The sequence below is a fragment of the Ciconia boyciana genome, chromosome 13, assembly GCF_034638445.1.
Source record: "Ciconia boyciana chromosome 13, ASM3463844v1, whole genome shotgun sequence".
In the NCBI taxonomy this organism is placed as follows: Eukaryota; Metazoa; Chordata; class Aves; order Ciconiiformes; family Ciconiidae; genus Ciconia; species Ciconia boyciana.
This window is the reverse complement of record NC_132946.1, coordinates 11,724,884-11,737,623: the sequence shown is the minus strand read 5'-3', so window position 1 is coordinate 11,737,623 and position 12,740 is coordinate 11,724,884. Positions and strand designations below refer to the sequence as shown.

General features: G+C 38.7%; 1 protein-coding gene across 1 annotated transcript in view; it reads right to left on the bottom strand.

The window, feature by feature from the left end:
* Window positions 1-4,687: 4,687 nt before the first annotated feature.
* SHISA9 (shisa family member 9) overlaps window positions 4,688-12,740 on the bottom strand; it is a 191,040-nt gene continuing 182,987 nt past the window's right edge. Inside the window, 1 exon segment of the mRNA XM_072878328.1 lies at window positions 4,688-5,058. Within this exon segment, the coding sequence (XP_072734429.1) occupies window positions 4,688-5,058 (371 nt within the window).

Genomic DNA, 12,740 nt, shown 5'->3' with positions numbered 1-12,740 from the left:
TCTCATTTCTAGAGGATTAGTTACCAGGAATTTTCTGAGAAGTTCCTGATATTTAATATAGCCAACAGTGTTAATAATCGTTTTACCCCTTTAGAACTTTGTTATTGAACTAATATAGGGGGGTTTAATTTCTTTTTTTTTTTTTTAATTGGGATTTTAATGTATCCTGGAAGCTATTTCTAACTGACTATGTAATGGTATTTTAGAAACAATACATACAGCAAGTTGCTGTATAACTTGAAATGGACTTTCATTCAGTCCTTTTTGGCTGAAAACAGCTTCATACTCAAGCTAGCATGGCATCTGTACTACTATATATGTATTATATTAATGCTGAAATAAATGACAAAAGTTATCTGAAGTCATATATAATCAAAAGACACAATAATGTGACTTTCCCATTCATAAAAATAACAATGCTCACTTTTTAGTAATGTGGTACTCATCCTATTTTCTCATTGTCAGCACTGCGTGATATATGAGATGATATAATCTAATACAATAATGCTTCCTGTCATAACTGTTTTTAGCAAAATAAAATTATCCATGCCAAATAGAAAGATTATATAATTACAGTAAAGACTATATTTATCACTGGAAGTCCTTCATGTATTCAAGTATCGAGACCAGGATTAAATAAAGTGTGCAGGATTGTGTGCAAAAGGGATTTATGGACTAGGGTTATTTATTTAGTACCCAAAATTCAATAACCATTCTATAAGAATAGAGCAAAGCATGAATCTTTTCCCAGATCTATTAAAATCTAAAATCTAAAGTCTGAGTCTTGGAGACACTTTGTAGGTAGTGTGGAATGTCATGAGACCTGATCCCCTCTTTATATAAGTCACCATGTCTTCAGTTTGTGTAAGCTGAGGCTCATGCTCAAAAGATTTAGTCATGAGAACAGATGTTTCCAGGGTAAAGGGGTCTAAAACAGATAACCTTTAGACTTTTAGACTCCATAGCTCTGTATACGGAACATTTTCATTTCTTGGCAAGACACTTTTTTGTTTGTAGTGCAGTGCATCTGTGTTAATATCAAAGAGCCTTATGGAAGAAATGCTTATGGGAACCCAGTGCAGTTCTTGCTCATGGCAACAAAAGGTTCAGGCTAACACAAGAGAAAAAAACATGCAGAGACAGAAAATCAGGTGCAGGGGGGCTTTTGGAGGTTTTTTCCACATATCTGGAAGAACGAAAGCCTATGCAGAGGCACTTCTACTAGTGAAGCAGTTGTCCTTTTTGCCATCTGTGATTCCAGTCAGGAATTTGCTGATAGAAACAACATGTGAATTAGATGGGTTGGTGGTGGAGCTGTAACAGTAAGTTGTGCCTACTGTAGGTTAGGCTTGTATTCCACTGGGCTTCCCAGGCTTCCCTGTGGGTCGCAGGGCTGCCCAGAATTTTTCTGGTGCTGTGGCCACACTCCATATGTCTCTCCTGAGCCCCCTGGCAGAATGGCGTTGTTTCTGTAGTTGTGCCTGAGGCAGGGAAATGCTCCTGTAACCAGAAATGGGGCTTTTATGGACTATTTCGTGGCACCCATAAAGGCATAATAATGAAAATGAGACTTTTGTACTGTTTAAAATGGCTGACTCCAGCCACTTCTGAATTGATGTTTTCCCTCTGATGATGTGTCACGGCTTCCTAGGAATCCTAAATTGTCTAAAGAATTTGCACCAAGTCATGCACTAAATTGATTCTGAAGCTAGGTATCCTGACTCTTCATTTCTTCTTCTGAAATTCATACGATATCATTGCAGCAAAGCAAAGAGAAGAAGCTACCCAAACACTCTCCTTTTCTGAGGTTCTGTTCATTGTCAGGTTTATGAGCCATTAGCAGTACTAAAAGCCTGTAAAGGGCTTTCTGTTGCAGCAGACCTGGTACATAGGTGTTATGTACAGGTTTTTCTGTAATAAAGATATAAACATTTTGAAGCAATATACACCAGCGTTTCATCTGTTCTTACTGGGCAGTTTGAATCCTGGGATGTGGCTGAACCTTTTTGCAAAACTCCCGTGCATTCATGAGGACGAGGATCTGTCCCTGTGCATGCTTACCTTTTTTTTTTCCTCAAAACTGTAATTAACTGATCAAGTGACACAAGCTGCGTGTGGCGCTTGGAGGCTCACAGGGCACATGGAGCTTTGCAAGGCTTGCATGCCTTGTGTATATTATGTCACATTGCATGTAACAGGCGTTGCACATATGTAAAGCGTACAACATGCAGCTGCTTTTCAAAGAACCTCTTGTTGACAAGGCTACCAATGGCAGAGTCAAATCATCACTTGTGCTGAGATGAACCCCACTGGCTGCAGTGAAAGGCTCCAGAAGCTCAGCTGATAATAAAAAATTGGCCCAATGATACAAGTTTAGGAATGAGCCACCAAGTGGGATTCACATAGAATCAGTTTTATTGCCAGGTAAGAAATTCATATTAATATAGTGAATACATATGTTTACAAATAAACATTCTTAAAAAACAAACAAACATTTTATTGTAGGAAGTATTATTGGTATCATAAACTCTGTAGTTAACAAGTATTAACACGGGTTTACTTACAGAACATACAGTTACTAAAATATTTCCACATAAAATATGCTCAAGTTACATGAAACCTGTGTGAATTAGAGTGCAGCTGTAATGTGTATCTAAAGCATATGGATTAACAGCAACATTCCATAAAGGGTCAAATTAAGTCAGCCAGTTGTGAAGGCAATAAAGATTAAAGGAATAAAAGTAAGATAGTGGAGAATCTGGGTTGTGTGCAAAGTATTTGTCCCGTGGGCTTTGTCCACTTCTGATAGTCTTAAAACACATGATCATACAATTTAGCAGCACGCTTATGGAAAGATGCCAGTGCTCTCAGGATGCAAATCAATCTCGATATAGCTAAAAAAAGGTCTCTCCATTTAACCACATTTCAAATTCTTAGCCCTTGCATCTTTGACTAAGAAGAAGCACTGCCAGTCAGTTGAGTACAGTAAGAAATGCCACTTCCAATTCTTCTTAAAACATAACAGGTCTCATTCCTCCCTGCATAGTCTTCCAAAACTAATCTCCAGAAGAACTGACAGCTGGTGAGAACACAACTGTAGTAAGATAGCTAGTTAGGATTTAGCCAAATGACTTGTTTCAGGGGAAGGGCAGGAATTTAAGTGAAAGACTGCGTTGCCTGCCATCAGGCAGTTGCAGCACCGCTGTCCCATCCCAACTCCGTTTACCTGTTTGTGGATGTGCCGAAGCCTTTACAGGGCCAGGACTGCGAGTCTGCTACCAGTGCCCAATTCAAGAGTGGTTTTACTCATACGAGCAAAGCATCCTGCTCATCAGAACCACAGTCAAGACCACGAGTCCAATTGTTTGTTTAGTTTAAACCCAGATCTCTTTGACATTTGAGGCTAGTCCATTAGCCTCTTCCACCAAATAGTCCACCAAGAGGGAACGCCACTATAGAAAGCCAAACGATAGAGACAATATACCATATAACATTTAGTTGAGCTACAAAGAACTACCATGGCTAAAAGCAAATACAAAATGAGAGACTAGAGGGAAAAAGTTTAAGTTGGGAAAATGGAGGGGCTAACTAAATAGTCTTGACTGTGCAACCACTGCAGGGATATGTAGTCCGGTTTCCTTTGGGGACAGAGGAGGCTGAGCAGGGCAGAACCCTTGTCATCCTTAGCAAAACATGAGGAAATAGCTTAAAGGAACAGAGGGGTCACTTTGAGAAACAAGACTGTCATTGAACAATAGTAATACAGTAAAGGCACCACCCACGCTTAATTTCAGTCTGAAGCAGTTGAAGATAGGCAAAACATTTAGGTGAAGAAAAAGTCCTGACAGTCTGCAAAGTGAGAATTGTTACCATCTGCCCGAAAACAGGAGGACTGAGAGGGAATATTCTGATGCCCTTATTCCCCCAGCAGCTTTCTGTGTCATATGATATGTCTCTTCTTGTTTTGGAGGTTCCCAAAAATTTCAAATCAAATGAAATAAACTGAAATAAAATCTTCTGCTGTTTGTTATCATCCTGCAGAATTCTCTACCAACCAGAAAGGTCCCACATGCTCTCAATCATAACAGTCTTCATAAATTCCTTGTGAAAGAGTCTTTTTTCCCTTATTGTGTATATATTTTTTGCGCTTTCTATAGGATGGTGTGAAAGTACAATAATAGATGTTAGGGGTTGTACCAAGATGTTTGCTCTTGGCTTTTCACAGATCTAGTGATTATTAATAGGTTTTGTACAAAACTCCTCTCAAATAATATATTACGGTATATTGTTCTCTCTTTCTTCCTCTGTCTCAAGGCAGGAACATAGTATAAATGATTAAGCAGACATAAAGTTTCTCTAGATTGTGCTACTTCTCATCATGGATTTTAGTTTCAAGTACAAAAATTTAGTCACAAGGGTTTGTGTTCCATTGGGAAATACAAATGGAGTTTATAATTCAACCTTCAGTGTGTATTGCTGAATGGTATTAACCCACTCTTCGGTCTACAGTTGGCTGGATACCAAGAGTGTCCAGGTGGAAGTTCCTTCCTTCCGTTTCCTTTTTTTTTTTTTAATTTTATATTTTTAAATTTGTTTTTTGCCTTTCAGTTGAGTGTTTGTGTTTTGTGTGTATTTGCATGTGGTTTTTAAAGGATTTCATAAAAAAAAAAAAAAAAGGAAAACAAACTCAAACAGTTACTTCTGTCTTGCTGTTAGTTATGAAGTATGGCTGTGGGCCCAAATAATGCTGGCTCCGGGTTGTCAGTGGGTCGCTTAACGTTGGGTCTGCCATACCATGCTTCCCCTTGTTTGTGTATGCTTGCCGTCTAAGAGACTGGTCGTTGGGATCCCAGGTCTTGTAGTGGGAATTGTAACCTAATGGGTGTGTGTGGATCTTTGCCATTTTGGATTTCTGCCCATTCTGTTTGGTTAGGCCACTGTCAATCGTGTAAGCCCTGTCTTCATCTAGGCGCACTGGATGGAGTGGCAGGCTCCCCTTGGCAGCCAGCTCTGCAAGATGTCGGCGTTTGGTGTAGAAGTCATCGTTGACTTTGTCAGCTATTTGGATTTAAAAGGGGGAGGGGACAAAAAAAATCAGTTGGACACAAGAAAAATGTTACACGGTTTACAGTAGGTCATGCACAGTTACGTCTGTGGACCAGATACAGTTACAGGTACATCAGCAGGAGAAATCCATACCACCTCCCACCCCTTATTTTCTCTCTAGTATATTTTTAAATGCTATTATGCTAGGCTTTTCATATATGCAGACAAAAACCTGTTGCCCTTTGACAAAAGACTGTCCCTGCCCCAAATCACTCAGGTTGTGCTGATATTTACATTATGGGGACAGGTCCTATGAATCTTTCCACTGCTCATCTCACATAGTATAGGAAGTTTAGGAAGTGTTTAGAAGTATACGGACTTTCTTGGAAATATAGGGGCATCTTGGGATGTCCTGTTGTATGAGAGCACATCCCTTTAAATACAAAGTGTCATGCAGGTGTTTAACCAAGCCAGTTGTAAGGTCCAATGGTGTATGAGGTGGAGCCATTTCTGTTGAATAGTGCCTTAGGGCAAAATGAAGAATGGGATTTGTTCTTCTAAACAGTTGGAAGTTCACTAAAGCTTTATGGGGCTGAAAATACTTTGGGTTGCTGAAGGTTAGGTATTTACCCTGTGATTTTATGGACAATGAAAATCCTCAATTCCAGGTTCTGACATCATTTTCTGGGGCCAGTGCCACTAAGAAATACAGCAATAGCCCTGCCAACAAATACTGCATTGCAGTTCTCAAATTAGGATTTTGCCTTCTGCGATTTCCTGGACAAGTGTCTTCCAGTGCATGCTTTTCCTCAAGTTTGATTGTTGTTATTGCTGGCATTTGTTTGGCCTTGCTTAAAAGTATGAACCATGCTCAGGAAGCTAAAGGCATTCTGCAGCAGTCGAGCAACTCACTTAAATTTTGAGACTGAGCATCAGGGGTTTAAGGGGAGCTTAACTGAATTTCATTTTTAGGACCTTGCCTTTTATGTAAAGAGGGTTTATTTGCCCCCTTCAAAAATCTAGATTTTTATTTAAGATAGTGCCAAATATGTAGATCAACTAACACGATGGTGTGTTAATCAGCAGTGGTGTGCTTTGAATATATGATTGTGTCAGACTGGATTTGACTTTTGCTGTGCCCTGGCTAGATCCATCCATTTTCCTTGAAGCTATGCCATGTAAGGCTTCTCTGCAGAAGTCTTGTACATGTAGCTGTCTGCTCCTCTTGCCTTCATGAAGAGTAGGTTTTTAATTCCCTGCACTGTTTTTGTTTGTTTTCCCTCTTTTTCTCTCTTCCCAGTATTGATAGAAGGCTTTTGTTGCATTCTAAATTTTCTCCTTCTCTCTAGTTCTGAACTGGATCTTTATGCAAGCCGGTGAAATTCCCATGAGCACCACATTAATCTTCAAGATCAGGCTTCAGTTCTGCATCCCCCTTGTCCTGGCCCCTCAACAGGGAGGAATATTACCAAGAGCAGTTGTTTATCATCTCATGACATTTTTTGTATAATGACTGTGCGGCTGGACTTTGCTATTAAATCCTTAATTTTGTCATTAAAGAGGTGTTTCCTCTTCAATGAACTGCAATTGCTCTTGTCTGTGCTGTAAAATTAGGCTTTGTGTGTTTTACTGATCTCCATCTGTCTCTTTTTTTAGTCGATGAGTAAATGCTTTTATATAGCATACAGGTGCCTTCTGTTTTAAACAAATCACAGAATGCAGATAATGGCCTATTCTAATTTCAGTACAGGATGCACAGTTGCAATTGCTGATAGGCTTGTAATGTGTTACAAAGAGAACCTGCTAAGTTTTGCTTTGATTTTGGGGTGTGTTGTTTCATTCAGAGATCTGTAATTTGAATAATCAAGAAGTTGTACCTGTGTCTCCTTGGAAGAGCTTTTTCCAGTTCTATATGTGGCTTGTCCTTTTAATTTGTTAATATTCACTGAATGCCACAAAACAGTATTATATACAAGTTGAATAAAAATAGCAGGGAAATGCAGTCTGTATTGCTGATTTCTCATTAATCTGTTACCAATAATTGAGAAAAACTGTTGCAGAAAGGGCATTGTGAATATCCACACAAGTATCTACTTGTATAAATTTTTACATCAAAGGCACTGCAAGTCAGCTGGTTAGGGGAGGGAGCTTCTATATCTTATGACTTAGACCTTGGCTATATATGAAAAGTCACACTAGCTTATGTAATTTAAATTCAGCATAGTTAATTATGTCCAGGTCCTAATATAGATACGTCTGCCTATTTCACATTTAAATTGGTTTAATTTGCATAGAAAAATTAAAAACTAAGCTAATCGCATGTAAGGATAGAGTAGAATTGTAAGTTTGTACTTTTAATTTGATCCTGGTTAAGCTGCAGCAATTTGTCTTATGTAACCAAGATCTTTGATGATGAATTACAAGGTAAATAATGACTTCTGTTTAGAAGAATAACAGTGGTGATGCAGTTATGTAGATAATGACCAAAAACTGCAGATATTTGCATTGCCTGATTTTTCGTGCCATTTTTCTCTTTTGTATGGCTAAGTGAAAAAGGCCACAACAAGCTCAAGCCACTTCCTTAGTTTCTTTTTATTACTTTCTCACCTGCACCTTTTCCCCCTGCCAGCAACTGTCCTGGATCTCTGAATTTTGTCAGACATTAGGTATGTTACTCAGATCTCCAAACTCATCAAGACTGATGTCCTCACAGAAGAGCAAATTGTATTACTGTTGTGTATAAACAACACCCCCAGTGTAAAAACTAGGCAAGGAAGAAATCAGCCTCACAAGGACTGTGCCTGTGGTGCATCTGTTAGATTGATTTTGCTCTTGTTTATGCCTTGTTATATGTAAAATTTCCAACTCTTTGTTTCTTATGGAAGATCATACAGTAAGTGAAATTATTAATTCTGTAAATATGTTTACATTAAAGTTGCTTTAACTAATTTAGTCCACAGTCAGTCCCTTTCTAGGGACTTCTCAACTGTTGTCTGGAAACTGGGCTTGAAGAGAAAATCCAGGCTTTGATCTGTAAATCCTCGTCAGCAAAGTCAAGCAGAAAGCTGGCAAACATATGATGAATAGCTGATTGCATGTGTTTCATGTGGCAGTGACAATGTGGGAGAAGTGCTGTTTGTGTTTGTCCTGATCAAATAGTGGTTTGCAGGGTTTTGCCTGAGAATTTCTTATGTATGCCTAGGAGTTAAATGCTAACAGTGAAAGCCAGCCTCTTTAGCTAATGTTTTAACCTCTTTAAAACAGTCTTCTTTCAGCATGCATGCACAGGCTTACACATAGGCACATGTACCAGAATTGGGCGGGGGGAAATACTATTGTAGCAAATATGTAGCAAAAAAAGCATTGATAAAACCAAATTGTTCAGTTGTTCAAAAAGGCTTTTGGCAAGTCTTGAGGCAGTCCTCATTCTTGCATACTGACTAGATTATAGGTTTTATAATACCAGTGTGCTATGCCCCAGTGTGAGTGACCTGATGCTAGTATAGTGCAGAATCAGGTTTTTTTACTTCTGATTTTCCAAGCAGAAAAGATTCAGAGGAGTAATATTGAGCATGGTTTAGTAACAAATATTATATCAAGTAAAGCATATTTATAGTATCCTGATGCCAATTACTTTAAAAATCAACTGTGAATCTCAGGAAGTTCATTTTTCTTCTTAACCAGCCCCTATAAATATTTTGTGTACTTTAAACATGCAAAGAGACATTTTGGAGTTACAGGGTGGATTTATTATGTGACCTTGCATACATGACTCAACTTTCCTCTGCCTTGGTTTCACCAGCTGTAAAATGAGCTGTTAACACATTGGAGGAGGTAGTTGAATGTTATGAAGATTAATTGCTATTTGTAGAGTATACTAAGTTTTCAGATGAAAGGTGCTATAGAAGTGCCTTTTGCATTGGCTTCTGTATATAAATCAGTAAAATAGGATTTAAAGGTATCACTGTCATGTTTGCAAAAGGAGTAAACAATTAGAGTTGCAAAATTGCCAAATGAACAATAGTAAAAGGAGGGCTTTAACTCTGAGTGTTATTCTTTGTGTTCGCTCCCTCCAGTCTTGGCACCTAATTATACAAATGTTCTCAGTTTCAATATTTTTGTAAGGTTTTTACTCCTTTAAGGTAACGCACCCACAAATTTAGTTACTGTTGTAGCTGTTCATCTGGAAAAAATGTTGAAATATGGTTTTTTTCTGACCTAAAGCATGTGCCTGGGAGGGGGGAGAACTTGGGCTTTTGTTCCTGCTGTGCATGAAATGAATAACTGAAAAAAATAGAGAAACAGTGTAAGGATCAAAAGCAGGACTCCTCCCTCCCAGCTGAGTGCCTTAACTATTAAGCTAAAGAGATGCTTTCTCTTTCTTTGCCATTCTAGACTTCTAATTCTTGAATTTTCTTCTGCTCCACAGCACAAGTTCATCAGGATGTGAATCTGGGTGGGGACCATCCTAGCAGAAGCTGGGATGCACCTTGCTGGATAGGGAATGTAGAGTTAAATCCCACTCAGTTGGAGCAGTTGTACAACCATGAGCCTGTCCTCTAAAAGGTGGATCACTCCGCTCCTCACTCTTACCTGAATCCAATGATGCTTTAAAGTGGCCACAACTGTCTGTTTTATTTTGATCTTGACTTTGCCAGTATTTGTGTCAAATGTCTCAGATTGGGACGCTTGCCTTATTCCCTGAATTTTGATTTTGAAAGGAGATGGGTACCAAGCTGCTTGGGATAGCAAGGTCATGGGAATGCCTAGGAAAATTTCAGTGAGTTTAGGCTCATTTAGATGAGGTGGCCAGAAAGGAATGGGCTTTCGATGGTATGTTTTGGTTCAGTTTCTCCATTCTGCCTAAATCTGTCACTAACAGAGACAAGCTTTGTTCTTTCGCTGATTGATGATTGACCATGACCAAACTTGGAAGTTTCACATATTTCTTCATAATCCACAGTTATATAACAAAAACGTGTAAACCAGTGAGTCGCTTATAGACTAAATACCATGGACAAAAACATGTTTTCTTGAAAATCAGTGGCAAAAATCCTTGTAGCTGTAATAGGGCCAGGATTTCTCAGTGCGCTTATTTAAGTGTATGTTATCTGTGCTGAGAGGTGGCCCTAAAGCTATGTAATATTGTTCTGCTCCCTAAGTTAAGTAGTCTTCAAGGTGGCTGTGTAACCACTTTGGGCATAAAGAGTCGTCTGAACATGCATTAGCATTGTGTAATGCTTTCTTTTTCTTGTAAAATATTGCAGTTAGAAGCATTTCTGTGTAGAAAGTACAGCTAAATAAGGAGGTCTTGGGTAATTCTGAAACAGTATTTTTTTACTCTTTTCCTCGTCAACAATCCTCTTATCTTTGTGGGTCCATAAAATGGCTCTGAATCCTTGTACCAGTTCTTACAGCTATGGGAGAAGCGTAGAATCCTGAAAGACAATTATGTCCTACAGCCTTTGTGAATGTAGGCACCTAGGAGTGGGAAGAAACCTCTGAAGTGAGAGAGGAGAATCCACAAAGGAGTGAGCCCTTATAAAAGCTCTAAAGACATTAAAAAGAAAAAAAAAAGCTTCAGTGAGAGCTTGCAGTCACAGTCAGAAGATACAAAAATATATAGGGAACCCTGTTTCTCAGTAGATGTTTCACAGAATTGTTGTTATTGAATATATTTTAAGAACTACTTTGTGAAATGCAGAGCTTTATTCTAGCCACAAAAAGACTATTTCAAATTTAGGGCTAGAGATACAGAAAGCAAGCCAATGGAAAGTGCTGGGGGACAAGATAGCAATGAAATGACTACAATGGCACACCAGATAACAGCTAAAATAAGCTAACTGCCTATTTGTAGATGTTTTCTGTGTAACAGTAAAGCTATCCCTATGTAATATTTAACAGTTTATAACAAGGTTTTGCTTCTACAGCCATGACTTTGCTGAGACATTCGTGTAGTTACCTGAAGCTATGGGAACCTTACATTTCTCTCTCTAAGTAATGAAAGTGAAAACTCAAGGAAAGACGAAAGGGTAATGAATCCTGGCTCAAAGACAACACAAGAATTTTGCCCAAGGAAATACTAGGATGCCGCCTTTGGTGGTGCTGTTGTTGATCCTGTCTGAATGTGTGATTGCTTATTCATTTGCTTTTCTAAGCTGGCATCTAAGACAATATGTTCAAAGACTTCCAAGATACAAGCCAACTCTATGTGAGAGTTTTTGCAGGAGTTCATCTGAAAATCAAAGTAGTATCATTTCTACACTAGCACAAGTTTTTTCTTCAGTGAGGGGAAAAAACTAACATGGACTGAATTCACATTAGCTGTCCCCAGGTATGGATCCAATAAATTCACTGAAAAGTGTGTTCCATCCAGTAAAACAAATAACTAATGACCTGTTTTTTGAATGAAGGGGTTCACCAGGCATCATGGAGCATAGAAGAATTTGCTTCGCATAACATGAAGTCTACTGGAAAACAGAATACAGCTAGATGTTGCAAGTAGACATGATTCTGTTCATATAATGCCAGCAGTGGGTAGCATGATATGATAGATCAGTATGTGGCCAAGAGGAAGGAATGTAGCTATTTCATGATTGGTCACTAGCTGTTCTCATCTCATGGGCACTGGAGTGGCTGTGTATAAGATGGGGCAGTTTTAAACCATACTAAATTCTAAGAAAGGGCAAAGGCCATTTAAAATCATCATCCCTCCTTCTCCATTCTTGTATTGAGCTCTGAGAATGCAGAATTCAGCCTGTGGGCTGCAATGCATTGATTTCTGTCCTAAATATTTGCCTTTCTTCCCCCAAAAGTTCTAACACCAGTTTGCCTTTATTTAAGACATTCTGAAAAGGAAGATAATATTTTATGTCTGTGGATTCTTTCTCATTATTTTTATTCCCTATTACTGATAGGGGTAAAGAAAAATACACATTGCATAGAACCACCCATGAATTACTTTCATAATTTTGGTAGAACCTACTTTTTCTGACTCTGTGTTATTCCTCTCCTGGCCCCCTTTACCACTTTATCTATTTACTCATTTCTTACAGTGATCTGGAGAGAGACCAAGCATGAAAAGACATATCATATCAACTTTTTCTTCTGCAGACATTGTTTGAAAGGAGCTTGTCCACCTCCAGACACAAGACTGCATTTTTTTTTTCCCAGTGAAATGAAATACTACTTTCATGATATGAGATATGATGAAACATAAACATGTAGGCCCAAACATTATTTCTCTTCTATTCATTACTTTCATGACAATTTCTGAAAGGCTGAAGAGGCCAGAATATTTCTGGGTTTTGAAATGCATTAGGAATGGTTTAGAATAGGAATGTAATTAGACTTGGTAAGTAGAGCCTCCAGTCTCAGCAATGTTCTCTTTATCCACTACAGGCAGCGAAGGCTGCTGCTTGGCTGGCAACGCTGAGACAGAATTTGATTAACTCCTCAGGCACCAGACATCATGTGCGGTACCTCATGTACAGGGTTGCAGTTCCCTGGAAGATAAAAGTAGCCACATGTCTGTGAGCAGAAGCACCCCTCTTCTGACAATGTGCCAAAAAAGCACAGCACTGCAGTCTATTTTTTCTTTTTCTTTTTACAAACATTTATTTACTGTGTAAGTTTAGGCAGGTTTCTCTTTGCACATGTAAAACAGCTTTTCCAGTTGGGCTTTGTATACTTGA